The following is a 20,404-nucleotide window of genomic DNA, read 5'->3' as shown; positions in this document are numbered from 1 at the left end:
CGAAAAAAACGTACCTATCAAGTTTGTTATGCCTTGATCTTCGCCCACATTCTGATACGCTGGTGCATTTCTCTGCGAATCGAATCAGGAGTTGTTGGGAAGAAAGACGCGCAGACCGTGATCACGTTCAAGTCTGATTCTTCATACATGCAAACAAATTGAGTTTTCCAAAGGTTTTTTATCAAACGAGCCACCTGTTAATAACTTTGTGGTTGCGGTAAATGAGATTGTTGTTCCAGGGGGGACGTCTTCATTTGCAGGTTGCGCGGCCTGTAAAATACCTTTGAATCAATCCTTTGGAGCTGTTAGACCGACTGGGGTCGGGGGTATCAGGCTGAACATCTCAAGTTTGAATATTATTCAGTGGCGATTCAGAATGTTTCTTTTATGTCTAGTTTTATATGAAACCATATTTAGACTTATAACCGTAGTGCCTTAATCATTAAACTCTCTAGTAACGACAAGCATCTTTTTATAATTACAAGAAGCCGAAATTTTGATTTCATTTTTACCGACAGCACTCACCCCCAACACCTAATCCGGCTTGTCCTTTAATTTTAACATCTCCATGCACGACAAAAGGGGGTGTCACAGCCCCCGCCCCCTCGCCTCACCTTAGCGTGACGGGCTTGGTAATCTGAGAGACTCCGTTGGTCTTCAAAGGTCTTAGTAAATCTTTCACTCGAAATTTAACGAATAGTTTAACGTGATTCTTCTGCAACTACAGTATTACAAAATCAGCAGCTGCTAACTATCGGTGTTGTTCATATTGTTGAAGAGGCTGGTGCCGAAACATATCTATTACATTTTATAAAAAATTCGGGCGGTGACTTCAGTAAACTGAGAAATACAGCCGCTGGTCTGTCTTTGCCGTTAAAAAAGTTGCAACAACACCTAAAGTACATTCTGAAAGCAAACTGTGGCTAGGAACCTCTGTCGAAAAGAGAAATTTCATTTAATAAAAGTAAGAAACAAGTAAAGGGATAACTTATTCTAAACTGCATATATTTCGGTTCAATCTACAGTCTGTTTTGAAAACGCTCGGGATCTTTTCCAACAAATATTAAGTAATAACATTGGAATTTAGCGGTTAAAATCTGACAGTGATGAAATTTTCATCATAACAAACAAATGATTTTTAAGATGATTTTCAGAAGTTAAAATGTTGACGATTCTCATGCATTTGGACATGACTAGCGGCTGTCGGCGAAAGGTTCACTTGGAAAGATTGCTGCACTTAAATCTGTTATATACGTCCAGTTGTAAAAATGCCAATACTTTCCAATAATTAGAGCATTTGTACATAGATGATATGTTCGGTGTTACATTGCAGCAAGGACATAAAAGTTTTGAGAGATGATACTTAAAGCGACTTTGAAAACGACGCGACTAACTGACATTGTGAGTTAGCTTCCTCGTGTATGCTTCACAGTTTGCTATCATATGGCACCAAAGATGCAAAATAGACGAATAACTCTGTCAAGTAACGGTATTCGCAGCAGTTGGTAAGCTAACTAAATTTTCTTTGATATTCTAAACAGTCATAATCTATGAAAGACAGATATCTATTCAAAAAGGGTAATTTTTCATAATGCTTTTTCTTGCCTCGGCAGGCCTAGAAGAGCCATTTTATTTTTTGAAAATTCTTTGAAATACAGCCATAAAAGTACAAAGCGATGAGTCTTGTGAAGCACCCGTACAATATTTTTTAACATTTTTGCACGTTCTATCAAGCTTTAAAATGTCGCAAAATGAATGGCAAAATCGTTTTTATGCATGCCAAAATCAGTGTCACAATGGGGACTTTTAGTGGGAGTCGGTTGGGGGCAGCCAGCTTTGTTTATAAAATCTGGTTTAGGGGGCTCGAGCACTAGGGTGTTTACAAGCATGTTTGGCTTTACGTTTTATAAAGTTTTTCTATATCAAACTCAAATATTTATTTAAATCCACTAAAACATTACTATCTCACTTAACGGAAACGAAACAGAGCGGTTTAACCCTTACTGGGTACGTGTCACAGCCATAATTAGTTTTTCGTTCATCAGTTATTCAAGAAATAATCCTTATCTGGCCTTTCATGTTCTTAATGATTACTTGGAAAGAACAACTTAAACAATAGAAATAAAGCGATGTCACAATGAAGTGATTGGCTGTTCGCAGTAGCATTACCTTATGTGTCCATACCTTGTTTCATCAATTGGCAATCGATGAAACATCATATATTTTAATGACGTCACAACTAGGGGGACTCTGTTACACCCCTACTCAAGTACCTGATAATAGCAATAATTTCTAGGTGCAGAAAGGACACTTTGGATTTCATAACAAATTATGTTTGCTCTCTAGTGCAATAGAAACTTAATTCCATTAGCCGCGTGGATAAAACTGGAGACACTTATTCTTGTTCTAGCAGCGAGAAAAGATAAATTTTGCCACCTGTTCCATCGTCTGCGTCTTAAGGGATAGTACTAAGAGCTTTTCACATTACAGAAATAAATAAACAAAACACAACAATACTGCGGACAACCAATTTTATAGATGCAGAAAACAGACATGCAATAAGACGCTCGTATTGCAATAAAAGCATTCAAAACTTAGCAAATATTTCCATGGTCGTAGTAGCAAAAGCAGTGCTAATATAACGAAATCAAGGGACCTAAAATAAACTGGACAGTCTTTGTGTGGAGAAATTTCTTTGATTAACAACTAAAATGAAATCATCTCAAGTATCACTGATACATTAAGTCAAGAACCGCACCCTCAAAGAAGGCTCCTCCGTGAGAACACAACAGCTGCAGATTCACAATGGCCTTCCAGATTATGTCAGTAATCTCCCATATTATATAGACTTTTATGAATGAGCCATAAGAAAAAGCAGAGTTAAAGTGGAGGCAAGACAATTCTTCTAAATCTAAGAAGTGCAAATATACGGTTCAAAGATAGCAGTTGGTCTTACTTGGATTGATATTGATCAACAATACAGATCAGTGCGTGTAGTATTCCAGGATCAAAATAAGAAAAGTTCCTTCTCATATTTGTAGCCGGATTCAGATTTCGTTTGCATTTGAGTACTTGGGTGCCATAAGAGTATTAGCTATTCATTGTCTACATAACGATTATGAACAGCCAATCAATTAAAAACTTACAACCTAGACGGAAGGTGTAAACCTATTAAAATGGGTAAATTTATGTTTAGGCCCACAAGTATTGGGAGCCTTGGTCAAAATTATTGTTCTCTTCCCTTCAACCCGAATACTTAATACGAAAAGAAAACGGTCTACAAAGAAAGCTAGCAATCAAGTATTATTTCAAAAACATCACTTTAAAGGTTCACTTCAGTACTGAAGATTATCACTGGAATAATTTTCCCTTGATTGCTTCTAAAATCATGTTTTCTTTCTGAGGGAAGGGGACACAATTTTAGACGGCCCGAGCACTCCTCCCCCATGCTCTCTATAATTTTCGCCACTGGAAAATAATACATTGAATGCTTCAGCCTTTGTGAGTCAATAATTCATCTTCAACCATGAACATACTTAGTTGAGATGTAGATTCTTTTAGTTGTAGCGTAGTCAAATAGACTGAGCGATCAGTGCAGGTAAAAAGAAAGAGTACGGTGATCCTCAAAACTTCCAAGATTCTAAATCTTCCAGATGTCAGGCCTCGATTTTTTGGGCTGAGTTCACTTAGAAAGAAAAAATGCTGTGACCAGGACTGGAGGAATGAGTCAAGCTGTATCGGTAATCTGTGAACGAATGACCTGGACTCAGGCGATTTGGGGTTTATTCTAGAAACAACCATACTTAATCCATACAAACAGGAGAAAAATCACGGCAAAAGCAATATCAAGCCAGCTTCCTTTCCCACATTAATAATTCATTACATTTTTACTGTATTTTACTGTACTTGTTGGGCTTTTCCAAATCTGTCCTACCTTTTCAGTTGGTTGTCCGTTTTACAAATTTTAGATCTTTTTGCGCCTGTTGGAAGTTTTCACAATCGTTGGACCCTTTTCACTCGTTGAAAATACCATTTAATGACCCTTTTTAGAACTTTTAACACTAGTTGATATTTTAAAATTTGCTTGATCCATTTATGGTTACTTTGTCTCGGCTATTAACTGAACTTCGCTGGATAGTTCCTGGTGAGCATCCTAAACGTAACCAGCAACCAGCAACTGTCAGAATTGGAAAAGCAACTGTCAAATCATATAGATTTGTAATCTAGAACTGTCATCTACATTCCCCGACAAATTGGTGAGACAAAATGCAATTTTTGCAATTTCTACTCTATGTCACCCCTATAGATTCGAATCCCCCCTTTCACCCCGAATCAATGTTGGATTTGTAGTTCTATCATTTCTCCTTCAAAATCATGCATTCAACATTGAATTGGGGGTGGAGGGGGAAGTTATTTTTTAAATGAAAGAGAAAAGATAAACTTTCCTTGAAAAGTCTCAACCATTTTTGTCCGGGATTTGTCATCCAGTTATGCAGTGCAGAGCTAAAAGCACGGAGAGGATGCGATAAACGAGAATAACCGACTGAACGTGATTTACTAAAACAATACTGTGATTTTGAACAACATATTCTTAGCAACCAAGTTCTTTATGCATTTGGACTTTGGAATTTTCTTCTTGGGAAAATGGACAGATTCCCCATCAGATCTCCGTTGCACACTCAGGGATATTCGTTATCGAAAAAGGATTTTTCGTGGGATCTCAGAATTGGTGGAGTATTAATCATCATCAAAAATTGGTATCTATTCTGTTCACTAACAAACTAAAATATAGTTGACTTAGTTTGATAAACATAATTAAAAGATAGAAGTTACTGTTTTGTAGTTCTTTACAAGATTACTTGCAAAAAACATGAAGTGCAAACCAAAAAAATGTATATGATCATTTAAAAATTCCGTTTATAAAAGCAGTTTAAAACATTTTCTAATCCAATTCTCCAAGGGCAAACTATCCAAGAAATGCACAACGAAAAAACAAATAACCAGATTGATAATAATTATTGATCTAGCTAAATCCTAGAAATTGTATTATGAACAAATATCATCCCAAACCTCCATTTCGTATCGGTGAATTTTTTGTTTTCCACTTAATCATTGAATTCGCCAATGTAAACACGTTATCTTACGGTGATAAGAACGCTTTTTGTTTCAAAGAGTCCCAAGTAGTATCTCATTTTACTCACCTGTCGACAGACTGAGAAAACATGGATTGATAAAGGTGCAAGTTATGACAAATATAAAAGAAATCTTTTACATAAACAGTGCTATTCAGACACACCCTTCAACAAAGAGTTGATAGCGTCGACCTCAAGTGAGAATAAGCACTATTCGGTGATAAGCACTATTGCCAATGAGAAAAAACACTTGTCAATCGAAAGGCCCTTTCAAAAACTGTTTACTTTCTGAACATAATGAGAAAAGCATGTTCATTGACATAGAGATGCCTTGTAAATCGGATTTGCATAGATAACAATTAAAAATACACATGTATCTTATTTAATGTATTTTAATGCGTTAAGAATAAAAGACTAACATTGTATGCAAACATTCATAATTGAAAAGAAAATCCTTATGATCAGCTGTCGAGGGTTTTTATTGTGGATTTAAAATGAGACAATTCCGATATTCGAGGCCAAGGTAATATGTTGAGATGCCGCGCATTTTAGAGGCATTAAAAACGATTCGGAACGTCTAGCTACTATTTTAAATAAATATAACAGATCTATTTTATGATTGCCTCTTAGTACAGACACAAACTTCCAGACATAAAAAGGCTATTTTCAATAAACATCACCAAGCGACTGTTTTGGGGATGATTGCACTAAATGCAAGTTTATCGCAAAAGGAGTATACCCAGAACTGGATGAATGTAACAAAGCAATTTTGCTGCCTGATAAATTCGAAAACGTCTTCATTCTTTATTATGTTAGAAAAAAAATAGAAAGACATCTCTAAGAATGTCTGTACTTTACCAAATCATTATTTCGTGAGCAAAATATCTGTCTTGTATATTCTTGGCAAAATGTCAGTCTTGTATGCGAGACCAATAGTCACTGCTGTCGCAATGCAAAAAATAATACGATTCAGAGGCTATCAATTGTACATCTTCTTCCCTTGAAAAAAAGCTTCCTACTGTCAACAAAAGACAACGCTGGGCAAGATGAGGCAATTTGAAGAAAATCTGAAAATCAACTGAACTTATTGAGATAAAATTACAAAGTCTCCGCAGGAATTCGTTTTTTCAAGTGACGGCAGGTGCAAGAGCTCCACGAGCCAATAACCTCTTGATCTGAATACCCAGTGTCTTAACGGGATTTTAGCTTGCCAAAAGCTAGAACATTGAATCATCTAGGATAGAAGTAGCAAATGCCCCGATGTTTTTCATCGAGAGCAAAAGTTTGCTTGTATGTAGTTACAGAAATAGAGATTTGAAAATATGAAATATTTGGAGATTAACTCTAATTGCAGTGAAAAGGATTTGACAAAAAGCGTGAAAAAACTAGAGGGGGATCTTTAGATTATCTACTGCATGAATGTAGCAATGAAGATGCAAACAGATGAAGACATAAAAGAGTATTTAACCTGAGCATAAGTATGACAGGTTAATAGTGAGTCAGAAAAGGCATTTGAATTACAGGGCTTCAGCGAGATTGCAGAATCAGTAACCCCGATGCCGACGTCTTCGGTTAAAAATTTTTTTTCCAGAATACAAGCAATATTTATTCATGGGTCAAATTCTGCTTTTGACTTTCTCACCATATTTGCAAGCCAACCAATAAGAAAAAATTACGCACTTACTGTAACTTAAATGACTAAGCAAAAGTTACCAAAATTGAAATGAAACGCTTCGGATGAAAATATATCGTTTTTGTCAATGCACGAATACTCGTATTTAAGTATTACAGAATAAACCCGTAACAATCTGACCTTAAATAAAGGAGGCTTGTGGGAGTCACCTTTTGGCTGAATTGCGTTTGTAGGTTTATAGGTTTATTGAAAATAATTTAAAACGAAGTTGCTCTATTTTTCTGTGCTTTAAACTGTAATGCTCTATCTTGTTGAACAGTGCCACAGCCAAAACTTAATGAAATCGGCGTTAAAAATCAAGATATGGACCGTTCAATCGTTCAATCGAGGTAACAAAAAGCGTTTAAGGGTATTTACACACTCTACTGAGCTTTTTTACTGCAAGTTTTTGCAACTGAGATAACGTTATCAACCGCACCCAAACGATAGAACTTTCGTAAAGGCCTTATCTTAAAACATAATGTTTCAAGCAAGCAGGTTACATGGTAGATTTGTAAGCTGTTGCATTGTCCAGAAAATGGTAACAGTCTGGGCCTATCCAAAACAACTGTGCTGTTGAGCTTTCAAACATGGCATTAGAAGTTCGTCTGCAAAATTAGCTATTTCGAGTCTGGTATTACTTGTGTGAATGTTCTGCTGGCCATTTCGCCCATTTAAATAAGCTCATTGCGTAGAGAGATCTTCTTAGCAACACCAACAGCACTGTGACGGAAAACAAGCACATTTGGACGTCATTTTAACATTGAGCTGACGGTAACAAGGCCTAAACTGGCGCGTCAATGTTGTCAACAAGCCGCTATGTTTCGGTGAATATTTCGTTTCAAATCGTCTCCTTAGAGTCACCAAAATCAGTTTTTCTTTCTACAAGTGGAGCACAAGACCTACTTTAACAAAGTAACTAACACCACCACCATAATCATCGCTTCCAATAAATCTGACTTTGAACGAAAGCAAACTCACAGTAGTCTCTCCTTGGCTCTCTCATTTCTGTTAATGAATTACTTTTCCTGTAATGAATTACTTTATCCTTGAATGGAATGTTACTTCTGCTCAAAGCAGTATTTTTCCAAAGCCATGAAAATTTAAAAAAATAAATCATGACCCGTAAAGAAAGCGTTCTCTTACCCCTCCACATCCCACTAGCTGCCGTTGTTGCAGAATTTTTCTGACGTTGTTTTGTTTGTGGACTTTGGTTCAAAGTAATTCTTGTAATCTACAAGATTGTTTATGAAATTTTGGAGCAGATATAAATCCTTTATGTAGCGAAAAAATGGGAAGGCTGTGGTCCATCTTCCGCCCCCTCCCCTTCCCCTTGTGACCCAGGTCCTGTAAATACATATAAAAGTGAATCAAACAATTTGGTGCGTAGAACAGGAAATTTTGAAGTTGCAACTTTGAACTTCACGTTTAAACAATCACCATGCACCTGTTTGCACTATATATTCAGGATATTGAGCAATCAATACCAAACCAGTAGATAGCGATTTGTAAATGCTTGAATAGATATTAAAATTTCTGTTTAATTAATGGACGGTGATTTCCCGCGTTCAGAAGAATTATTTGATGTGCCACCTGCATGTAAATTGGGACAGTGACAACCACATTGCTGAAAAATCTCAAGATTAATAAAGTATAGATCCAATCTCACGGATAGCTTGAAATTGAGCAAAAATTCCAAAAGGAGAATAGAAAAAAGCGGAATGTAAAAGGGGAATGGTATCCAGCAGAAGCGTTATCAAAGCTTTGCAGAAAGACTTTCAGCAGAAATTTAAGAGCTATTTTGTGGAAAAGAAAGAATTTGCAGCAAAGTTTTCATTCATTCCCAGAGACAAGAAATTTAATATTACAAAAATTAAAGACTAAAAGGTTCAAAGTGGAATTCCCTGAGTCATAGAAACCTTAACCTAAAGACCTCAGCTTTTTAGATATATGAAATGGAAGTGTCATTTTCTGAATGATTGTTGTGAGTAGCCCAGAGGTGCAGTGTATGTAGGGTTGTGAATTGTTGCTTCGAGGCCCTTCTTTGAAGGAAAATATATATTTTATATAAGGGAACGACAAACCTTTCAACACCGGTACACTAAAGAACAATGCAAGGGTCAAGCTAGGTTGGCCTTTCTTAGAAAGATATGATACACCCCCGGTTTAATAGGAGAGTAATACTTGTTACGATATGCAAAAAGTTTCACGTATCTTCCAATAAATAGTATTTTCAAATCAATAAAACTAAAACAAATTGAAAAATTTTCCTATTGTAACTTGCCGGTGACCAAATTTTTAGGTATTAAAACCTTCAAATAACAACAACAGCTTCTTTAAAAAATATTTATCGCGGTGTTCAGCAGATGCTGGAGGATCTGCATTAGGACCATTGTTTTTGGCGTACAGCATTGCCCTTGCTGGGGTATTCCTTAGCATTTTGATGTGGGCGAAACGTCTCGATTTGTAGTCAAACAGGAATTCAAATAAAACAAAGAATTGCATCAAACGTGGAAAGAAACAAGTAGGTCATCAAATCTATCGTATAAAATGATTTTGACAGAAAAACTTAGCATGGTGTGATACTTTGCATCATGACAAGGCAGTCAAGATGACCATGAGGAGGAAGTTGAAAGATGTGATCATGGGCACAGCTTTTTGTGCCTTCTCGTAGAGGCAAAGAAATCTTTTTATAATGATTTCTCAAAGCATGTGTATTGGAAGGATTTCTCTAATTATGCAAACTGCCATAAGACGTTGCAGCGAAACATCATTGTTGGATTTTGAAATTTAAGCTTTATGGCCGAATAAGCGTTCTAATTAGGCCATAGGTACCAACTGGTGTCGGTCTGGCAATCTCAAGACACAAACGCCATAATATTCAGCAATCCAAGACTACAGCTAATTCTTTCTGAATAACAAAAACAAATGGGAACATACTTTTCTAAATTATCTTTTCTTCTTTACTCATCTAAGGCCACTATTGAAACCATATGATCGTTACCGCAAGCAAAATCGATGACAGGCCCAGGGAGATTCACCTGGAAATGAAATAGTGAATTTATAAATCTCATATGTGGCAGACAAGTGCGGTTTCCAAATGATTATTGCATGAGTTATTACGCAATTAATACTAATATCATGTTTGTAAGGTTAAAACCATCAGGAAAACATGCTTTATAGCTACGTCACACACCTCGCAGTCATTCCAACATGACAACAGATAAATAAAAGAATGAGCGATAAATTCAAGATTTGAAGAAATCGAAGCAAAATACGATATCTTTCTTAGACATGTGAATCAAAAGAATAAGAAAGTGATAAAAATCTAATAAGATGGTAAGGCGTAATAAATAAAGACTTTTAGGGTGTGTAATCATCTTAAACATAGTAAATGATGCTAACTGAAATCAGCTGGAAATAATTAACTGCTTTAGATATGCAGCTGGAATTAGTCTCTGGTCTAAGATAGCGAGAGATAAATAAATCGAGTAGGAAAAGTCGTTGAAACATTACAAGTGATGTTGTGATCATGATCAAAGAAAGGATCATGCTGTACAAGATGTGAAACAATTCAAAACTAAACGTGGCAAAGAGATTCTGAAACCAGTGGCCGCAAATGTTTTTAACATTGTTGACAAGCGTAATCGGTACCCAGTTTGATCAAGTTGTGAAATTATCGCTACTTACTTCTCTAGGAAAATATTGGTCATTTGTATCTCCATGTCCAAGGCGACCATGGTTGCCTCTTCCCCATGTCAGCAGTTTTCTTGTATCTGGATAGAAATAAGACTACCAAGATAAGTTACAGCTTTGCACGAGAAAAAGACGGCGTGTATCAAATAATTATCTTTAAAGAATTGAATAGAATCCTGAGATCATATCTTCTAAAAAGCAACAAAGCTTTATGGTGAAATCCAATGTTGACAAAAAAGATAAATAGGTTCTGATTAAGTGTTTTACAAACACAAGAGGTCTCGTTGGTTACGGAAATGAAGGCACCCTTGCCACTTGGCTCCTAGTCCAGATTAAACAAAAAGACGTGTACTAGTGAGGCTCTGATACGGATTTGTAAAGACAGCGAGGTCCCTTTACAACAAGTGCAGTCAAAACACTTTTCAATGGCTACCAACGAGGAATGAATTCTCGTAGCAAAAATTTCGAATTTTGTTGCCACTGGCTGGTTATTTCCAAAGCAAATGTAAATATTATGCATATTTAAAAACCAGGTATGAAAGCTTGATACAGTCAGTTAACAAAATTGCGCGATAATACGTATTGATATTACTGAGGCATCAGTACCGAATGATTTTAATCAAACAAAACCTATTCACAATAGTGGGGTTGCAAAATATTCTCACAGACATCTGGTTACTTGACAGTTTAATTTACAAGCATGCAATTTACTAGCACTACTAGCACGTCTTTAGATCTTGGCTCGACAAAGTGCGCACTACTGCACTCAATTCAGTATAGTCGTTTGAATGTGACTTTATTTCAACTGTTCTCTCAAACCAGTGTAATTTAAGCTTCAACCAATATTTCATTTAAATGTGCAACAATAAAAAATTACTTTCAACTTTGTATAGAGTTAGCTTTAAAAACAGCTTGTGTTTTAACACAGAATCTAATGCTTTATGCAATTGTTTGAAAACTTAAGTAATATGTATACAATGAAAACTTAAAATAGGTTTTAGATATGCAGGGTTGGGCGAGTTTCTTTATCAGATCTAAATTATTAATTCGGTTGAATTGTACAAATACTTGATATAGGACATCAAGTTCTTAAAAGTGGCAAACAAAAGATTAAAAGCCATTTTGGTGTTTAATTCTCCAATGATCCATGGACGCAAGAAAAACTGATACTGCATAGGGATTAGAACGACAAAGACAAAGAAGCAATGCGCAACAAGAAGCCGCTTTTGCAAAGCCAGGAACAAATCAATCACCCCCCCCCCTTCCCTCTCTCTCTCGCCCACGTAGCAATGTTGGATTACTATGAATCGGGTTAGGATTTTAGAAAGCACTTTCTTTTGCCTTTTCTCTAAATCATCAACATTGTTCTAGGAGGAAGGGCGTGGAAGTAGTATTTTTTTCGGAAAAAGAATGAAAGATATAAAATGCAACGCAAATTGCTGGGTGTTCCAAGTACTTTTCGCAGGCATCGAAGCTGTTTCGCAAATATGAAATTGTTTCTACAAAACAAGGAACAGGTTTCGTTAAATACGGTATTGCTTTCTTTTAAACAAAGAACCGGTTTCGCAAAATATGGAATCATTTCTACAAATCAAGAAATCAGTTCTTCAAAAGTGGAATCGCTTCTAAACAACATAAATTTTAATCAACTAACAGTGAGGTCTAGATGACCTTTTAATTGTTGACGTGAAGGTATAGTTTGAAGATACTGAAAGCTTAAGTTACTGAAAAATAATTTTGGGAGAATCGATAAAATCGACTTAGGTTGGAACAGATGAAACGGAGCAAACAAAAGCACAAAAACCTTGCTCGGACCAACTAGTCTTTGGCATAAGTCTTAACCTTTTTTGCCAAGTTTGGAACTCTAGATAACTTCTTTTATCATCATTAGCATTTTAATGGTTGAAACAGCATATGACCTATGACCATTTTAGTGGTTGAAACAGCCAATGACGACACCTTATGATTAGAAAGCAAAGTTCAAAGTAACATATTTGACCTACCAGTAAGAGCAGCGATGTAATCTGCACTTCCAGATATTTTGACAATTTTTCCGAATGATTTGTCCAATTCCACTTTGCTGAAATCGTCAACATCAACATTTTCAGGTCCAAGGCCAAGTGCACCATAACCCTTGACGTAAACATCACCATCTGCAAAAAAAACAGCTTGAGTCAAAAAAAAAACAGCAAGAGCTCGCATCAAAGCAAATATTACTGTCACCAGACCAGCATCTCAGCAGTCGTAGTAATGACAATTTCAGCTACTTCTTTTCGAAACTTCATTCTTGGTAGTGTGATGTCAGTAAGGCATTAAACATATTTCCTTTGAAAGATCGTGTTTTCAGCGATTGGTTTTTCTCTATTTTCTTGACTGAACAGAAAGGTAACGTCCGATACTGTGATTAAAGCTGTCAGTTATGCTCACAAGGCAAAGAGATAGATAAAGCCGTTTTCCATTCCAAGAGAGAAAGAAGCTTTGAGTTAATAGGTTTGACTTGAATCTAGAAAGACTGAAAGCCACAACCCTTGTGCAAAGAAAACCACAACAAACATCACATGCTGGATGCAACTGGATAAAGTCATTAATTATCCAGCATTCCTGGAATTTGATGTGCTTAGAATACTTTTTGAGTGTTGGCATTTTCGCTGAGCGATACCGGAAGAAAATCTATACCAATGGAATGCGCATTTGTTTTTGCCTGGATTGCTGCATATACCGATATAATTTGAGTTAAACTTGATCTCGATCAAAATCTTATCCAACTCGCTAAATCTTAGCAAGGCCTGGACATGCCAGCTAAGCATGCGACCAATATATCGCACAATGTTCAATTTTCCTGATTAATATTTTAAAATCATCGATCTGTTTCATCAAAACTAGATCTATTTGTTTAAATTATAAAAAGTCGGCAAATAGCTGCTTAGGTTGCAGAGAATCATCCGACTCCATGTTATCAAACGCGACTGTGGAAGATTTAAAGAGAAAAATTGCCGATTGCTGGTTTAGCAGTTAAAGCATCTTAAATCGGTTTATCTGAAGGAATTATAACAATCATCGATAATTCGAGCAATTGAAAGTTTCCTGTTTGGTCTACACAATAAAAAACAGCGATGAAGTAACACCTGGCTCTCACGCAACAGATAATCAAACATTGTAGAAATAGCTGCCAAATACAGTTAGTTTTTAAAACAGATTTGAAAGCAGGTATATTTGTTTGACACTTTAAGCAAGAACAAGATGAATCAAAAAGACTTTTTTTCAAATTCTTCGAAAAGGTCTGCTTTGAGAATCTTACTTTCAATGTTGCTCGTCAATTTGTTGAAGACTCGGTAATTTCAAGAAACATGACGATGCCAAGAAGAACATTACCAACTCATTGGCAGAGAATCGATAACACAAGGCAGGCAAGGTTAAGCTTTAGGAAGCGGCTACATGATCCATTAGCAGATGAAGCAAAGGGGGATGATAATACACAAGACAGGCAAGAACAGTATGTCATAAAACTCAAGGAACAGGGCTAGAATTAAGTATTAACAAACATGGGAAGGGTAGTCTTTTGAAATACACACGTAGCTACTTATCAAGCAGACTGTCAAAACAGAAAATATGACCATTTCATTTGAATACGATAAAGAGATAACTAATCCCGTTTCTTCCACAACTACATTTCTAAATAAGCGCCTCTGCCACTGAAGATTTTGAAATAGCACGGAAACATATATTTCATTTAGAATCTTGACGCATTTTTGCCGCAGTGGGTATTCCTTCACAGCTAGAGAAAACGTGTCTCTAATGCAACCAACATGCTGTAAAAGTGGTTAAAATTCAGAACAGGAAACACTGAATAAGTAATTATATTCTTATCTGATCCAAAATAATAGGAAACTTCAGTTTGCTTGCCATTGATTCTTCTGTAATGAATGAGAGCCAGAAGAAAAAATTTTCTTTAAGCTCTTCACATAAAGAGCCACCCTATAGTGTCAGATATCCTATCGCAGGCTCTTGATGAATTTCACTGGATCGAAACTTAAATTATTTAATTGCATCCGTACAATAGAGTTGCTGCAATTGTCACCACAGACGATGCTTTGCCTAAGAACTGATGCAGTCTTGCCTCCTTCTTTTCTCTCCATGCTGAGAATCTATTTGAATCTTGAGAAACAAATCTTGGTATCTCTCCCCACGTCATCTCCTAGCCCACATACTCACAAGCGCTAATCGCGAAATGTTAAGCAACTAAAACAGTATAATTTTCAAAAAGAGAGGAACACTGCCACAAGACGTCCACCGGACTGTAAGAATCTTGCTATGAAGTGAAATGAATTGAATCTGTGAGAATAAACGACTCGAATCGATGAAATACAAAAAATGCTTTGGCGAATAATCGCTTAAAATGATAATATACAAATAAGATTGAATCAAACGGAGCTTCTTCAGAGTACATGTGATAAAAGCCCGGCATACCAAGGGAAAGTTGATTGTCTTCGGAGGAAGATCTGGTAGGGCTTGTTCTGTACGTATCATAAAAGCCAAGATGGGCTTGCCACAACGCAGTAACGATACAATGCATCAATGCAAATTACCTGATAGAATTGCTGAGAACGAGCCACCCGAGAAGACTTGACAAATATTTGGCAATACGCTGGAATTTAGCACCTGTGTTGGGACAGCAATCTAAAACAGAGAACAGATAGCAAATAGATTTCAAATGAATTGTTAACATTGAACTTACCAATTGCCGATTTCGAAATTTACAGAACGGTGAAAGAGGCATTTTGAGACCAAAAACCCTAAGTTCATAAATTCCAGTTAAGAGAACTATCATCCAGACCATACCATGTTAAGGACAGAGTTGTTTTTAGTACACGAATCATGTCATCGTAACTAATTTGTAAATAGGGTTGGAATTTTAGGTTTAAAATTACTATGAAATGGTTATGTTACTAACATTCATTCATTCATTCATTCATTCATTCATTCATTCATTCATTCATTCATTCATTCATTCATTCATTCATTCATTCATTCATTCATTCATTCATTCACTTAATTCATTCATTTATTTATTCATTCATTCTTTCATTCATTCATTCAATCATTCATTCATTCATTCATTCATTCATTCATTCATTCATTCATTCATTCATTCATTCATTCATTCATTCATTCATTCACTTAATTCATTCATTTATTTATTCATTCATTCATTCTTTCATTCATTCATTCAATCATTCATTCATTCATTCATTCATTCATTCAATCATTCATTCATTCATTCATTCATTCATACATTCATTCATTCATTCATTCATTCATTCATTCATTCATTCATTCATTCATTCATTCATTCATTCATACATACATTCATTCATTCATTCATTCATTCATTCATTCATTCGTATCTGGACCATAAATGACTGTGATAAGAAGGCAATTTCCACCGAATGCGGGCTCAAGACGTACACGGATAGTGTCTAACCCACAAATCTTGGCCTCCAGATTTTAACTATCAAACGTGTGTTCAAATACAAACTGCAGCCTACAGTTCCTATGTAAAAATTGTCTTCAGAGCAAACGCCAGGCAGCGCGTAAGACAGTAGTTCGTCATCAGATTGAAAACATCTGCATTCGAGCATCAACAACAACTCGACTTGTAGCGTTGAAAAAGATCTCTTCTTTAGATGACGAAATCGAAAAGTGATAGAAATCCGGGAAAATGTCGGGCAATTTTTTAAGAAATTTTTCTCGCGCATATAATTTCAGGTGCTTTTTAGACTTATTGATCGGAATCAGACTCTGTTGATAATTATTAACTTTGGGAATTATTATTGGGGAAAAAATCGCAAAACAATAAGCTATGTAGGAGTTTGGTGGAGATATTCCGACTTCTAAAAGGTTCCTGAGATCATTCACAAACAAAGTATTGGCAACATACTTTTTTAATGGGCTTTAATACATTTATACAAAAATTAACAGGCTTCATATATACTGCACAGTGAATCTAAAATCACGGCATGGAAATTTCCCACGACACACAAAGATCATGTCCTGCACTCTTTCTGTCAATGACTTGCGCTGAAAGCAGCCAAACTTTCAATTGGCTCTTGACAGTAAACCAGTTGCAAATACAAAGGTTTTGATTGGTCAACAGGTAAATACAGGCTGGATGGACCGTGAGGATTCGAAATAGTTCTCAAAACAAACCAAATTGCTATTCAAGCAAATAAACCTTAAGCTTTAGAATAAATACGAGGGAATAATCTAAGATTTTCCCAGAGGAAATCATTGGATAAGGCAATCCCTATTTAAATCTGGGTTATGGAAATTGCAAGAAACTGCTATCATTGTTGATAAAATGCTAGCAAAATAGACAGCTAGTCTTTATATGTCGCTACATATACAATAGTTTAAAACTGTTATTTTATTCAAATATTGTTATTTTCTAGCAAAAAGCATTCGCAGGTGATGCTATGAGATCAAAATACACTTAAGCAGAGAGGTAACAGCGATTTTTTTCCTTAGTCCCACTTAGAGATGCAAAAAAGATCTCACATAACATAAATAATTTGAACGGAAATTTGAATGGATGCGAAGTTTGGCCTAAAAAGGCGGTGTAGCATATGGCATTCTAGTGGCGTAGAAAACATAGCCATTCTGAGCAGCAAGATGCGATTTATTAGACTCTGAAAAGTAAGGATGGTAAAAAGTATAATAACAAACCCAGACGAAAATCCTTTTAATAGAATCTTTATTCAAGGCCTTCAAACAGTTGTAACGCTTTCAACAAACTTTTATTTGTATATCAAAACACTTTTTATTCTTCTGTTCAAAATATCAGAAGCGATTCTCCGTTTCAAAACTGAATATAGATTGAGATAATGTCTCCTTTTGCACTTTATAGTTCCTAAAATTTGTCAAAGTTTATGTCTTCCACATTCTTACATTGTGTGATATTAATCTCTGGCATTTTTCCTTTGGCAGCGAAGAATCATGAAAAATAGATGCAAGTAGTACAAGAGCGGTAGAAATGCTAGAGGAGCTGATGCACCTGTCGTCATCTAAGAAGAGTTCATCTTGTTATGCCCAAGCATCATCATCTCATTGCGCGCGCTAAAATGCCAGCATACTGACGACAAACGACGTTGACGGCGTTTTAACTCAAACGAAAATCAGAGAGATCTTTTCCGAAATTCACTGCAAAGGCAGCGACAATGTTCGCTTCACTGGCTTATGGAGGTGCTCTCTATGAAAATGCAAAATCACCGGAACACAGGCGAACTAAAAGAAGCAGTTAATAATTTTCCGCAGGACTAAGTCGCATTTGTCTACAGTCTACTTTTGATTTTCTTATCAAGGCGATTACAAACTGACAGTTCAATATGGTCTCATCCACATATCACATGGGCATTTAGGAAGCGGAGTGCTCTATAAACCAGCATGTACCTATAATTTTGTGCTAAACAGAAATGAATAACCACGCAGCTATATGTTTGCCGAGGGAAAAGATGCTAATATACCCGAGCTTTTGCGAAATCCGAAATCCATCCACTCACATTGGACGGATGTTCAGATAGGTCGTTCTTTTCATATGTGGGACCCTGGTCCCTGCCGGTCCGAGATAAAATCGCTTGGTTAACAAAGCAACAGATTCAAAAATACTTCTAGAATAAGATTCATCGTTACCTGTTGTGATGTACTTGAGTACACCAAACTTTGTATATAATGATAAGGACTTGCCTTTAGAAGCCACGGTTCCAAGCTTACTTCACTATTCTAAACCTATGTTATGGCGACGTACTTCATACCAACTACCAGTTCACCAGATGCTTGCCTACTTTAGCACTGTCTACGCCTAAATGACGCCAAGACAACTGAGCACAAACCTGTTTGTCACCGATTTTCTTTGAAATCTGTCCTAGCTCGTTGTTTCCCCATCCATAGACGCTCCCATTACCTGAAAGGTAGTAAAATTTCATTAAGAGACCATGACAAACGAAGTAAGATTGAGAAGCGAAAGTTGATGGGGAACGTCATAGAATGCACAAGTTTAATACAACTCTGGAGCGTGGTGCATGGAGAAAGAAACCTTTCTACAAACAATGATTCGATAATAAGACTGTCTAAAACTTATGAATAAACATGCTCTACTTTATGTATTCACGGCCTGATATTTTCTAATTTACTGTCTTTTGTAAAAGTCTACCTAACTGTTAAAGAGAAGAACGACAATATTCGACGAGAAGGAGAATTCAAAAACATCGAGTACTTGTACGTTCTGTCCATTCTTTTCCTGCCAAAATTTTAAAACTTTTCTGGAAACAGTTAAAAAGAGCTTGATCTAGGTGTGGTAACTGAAAAATTTTGGTTTCGGGGTACAACCGTTTTACATGGTTTGTGGAAACTCACCAGTAAGAGCTAGACAAGCATCAGTTGTTGTTGAAACTTGTGATATCCATTCGTTATTAATATGCCCCGCAACTTGTGTAAAACCGTATTGACACTCATGGTGACCAAGGCCTGAGAAAAAATAGCATTAATGTAAAACATAAAGAAGATTTCCCAGTGTTGGTTAGAAAATTTTTCACTCCAAAAGTCACTTCTCACTGCAATGAATCATCCAAACTATGCACTATCCAGATAGTCTGTTAAGAATTCCAGAAACCCATCCAGAAGTTTATCGGGACTTCATAAAAGGAATTTTTGGCATCAAATGGGAACTCTTTTTCAAGAAACCGAATTGAAAAAACCTTGGAGCAAACGAGCAATGCTGATGCAGCATGTTAGAGAAAAGGTACTGCACCAATGACAAATTCGATTTCGGCATGGCAACGTTGGGCTTAGTCTCATTTCTTGAGGACATCAGTGATATCAAAGATTTTGTATTCTCTTGGCACGAATGGTAAGAAAGACGTAACCCTTGACTTGAAACAACATAGAATCAAAATAGACGATATGCATTTGGGGTTATTGAAAGACATGATCAAAGACACAATGAACCATTTTGACCTAGACCTTGATCCATCTCATTTCCACCAGCACTGGAAAAGCTGCAAAGGAATGCACCTAAAATTGTCTGTTGTCGGTCAAAGAGAATGGAGAGGCAGCTCTCAAAAGGTTTGTTGAAAGAATGCCTTGCACAGCCAGAAAGATTTGAAAAGAGAATATCATAGCTTAAGCTATTTACAACCGAAAGTATAAAGTGATGTGTTAAAGTTGGCCAGAAGGCAACAGCAGTAACTCTTGTTCGAGGTTTGTATGGGAGTATTCTGTATCTTTCACTTCAGAAAAAGGTTGACATTGGTGTTGTGTTGGCCTACCCACTAACACCGGTACCATTGTCACAGTGTCATGAAGATGGTACAATGATGAAAACACCAAAATCTGAATTTTTATACTACCTCGAATCACGCGCTGTGACAATTCCTCCTGTAGAAGTAGACGTTTAATTATCGATGCAATGTTTCACCTCTTTATGTATTCAAATTTACCAATTTATTTTGGAAGAGTGGCTGAATACATTCTCAAAAGATTTCTTGACACCACTGCATCGTCTGTACTCTTTGTGTCTGACAAATGGGTGCAGCCTTCAATCAAAGATATCGAGAGAGAAACACAAGAAATGAGAACAGAACACATTTTCAGATCAATGGTCCTTCACAAAAACGTCAAAGCATTTGGAGAGTTTTATTGAAAAATCCAAGTTTCAAGGAGGCACTGAATCAATTTCTGACATCATTATGGAAAAATCAAAGGTTTACTGCGATATTTGCAAAAAGGTACTCTATGCCAACTGTGATGATAATTGCTATTGATACGCTGTTATTGAAGGAAAAGTAGAGCAAAAACAGATTGAACACCTTCAAAAAAAAGAAGATGATGAGAGAATGTTAACTCATATTGG

The 20,404-nt window shown here is 36.4% G+C and overlaps 1 protein-coding gene and 1 long non-coding RNA gene across 5 annotated transcripts in view; one reads left to right on the top strand and one right to left on the bottom strand.

Moving 5' to 3' along the window:
- Nucleotides 1-20,404, bottom strand: part of LOC135690088 (RCC1-like G exchanging factor-like protein) — a 36,859-nt gene that overhangs the window by 7,921 nt on the left and 8,534 nt on the right. Inside the window, exons 7-13 of one of the 4 annotated variants that reach the window (XM_065207551.2) lie at nucleotides 18,910-19,020; nucleotides 18,387-18,457; nucleotides 15,087-15,177; nucleotides 12,504-12,653; nucleotides 10,495-10,580; nucleotides 9,745-9,845; nucleotides 5,509-8,038 (exon numbers count right to left, since the gene is read on the bottom strand). In XM_065207551.2, coding sequence (XP_065063623.2) covers nucleotides 9,768-9,845; nucleotides 10,495-10,580; nucleotides 12,504-12,653; nucleotides 15,087-15,177; nucleotides 18,387-18,457; nucleotides 18,910-19,020 — 587 coding nt within the window. In that variant the 3' untranslated portion in view covers nucleotides 5,509-8,038; nucleotides 9,745-9,767. Of the gene's footprint in view, nucleotides 1-14; nucleotides 238-5,508; nucleotides 8,039-9,744; nucleotides 9,846-10,494; nucleotides 10,581-12,503; nucleotides 12,654-15,086; nucleotides 15,178-18,386; nucleotides 18,458-18,909; nucleotides 19,021-20,404 lie in introns of those variants that run through there. The other 3 variants (XM_089116185.1, XM_065207550.2, XM_065207545.2) reach the window with 3 other exon arrangements.
- On the top strand, nucleotides 8,035-19,072 carry LOC135690089 (uncharacterized). The gene is made up of 3 exons (XR_010516576.2): nucleotides 8,035-9,328; nucleotides 16,950-17,002; nucleotides 17,485-19,072. It is a non-coding gene; the product is annotated as an uncharacterized LOC135690089 (long non-coding RNA).

Source organism: Rhopilema esculentum, chromosome 5, assembly GCF_057945365.1.
Source record: "Rhopilema esculentum isolate cy_ngs chromosome 5, ASM5794536v1, whole genome shotgun sequence".
NCBI classification, from domain to species: Eukaryota; Metazoa; Cnidaria; class Scyphozoa; order Rhizostomeae; family Rhizostomatidae; genus Rhopilema; species Rhopilema esculentum.
The sequence above is the reverse complement of the archived record's forward strand: the minus strand, read 5'-3'. Positions and strand labels throughout refer to the sequence as shown.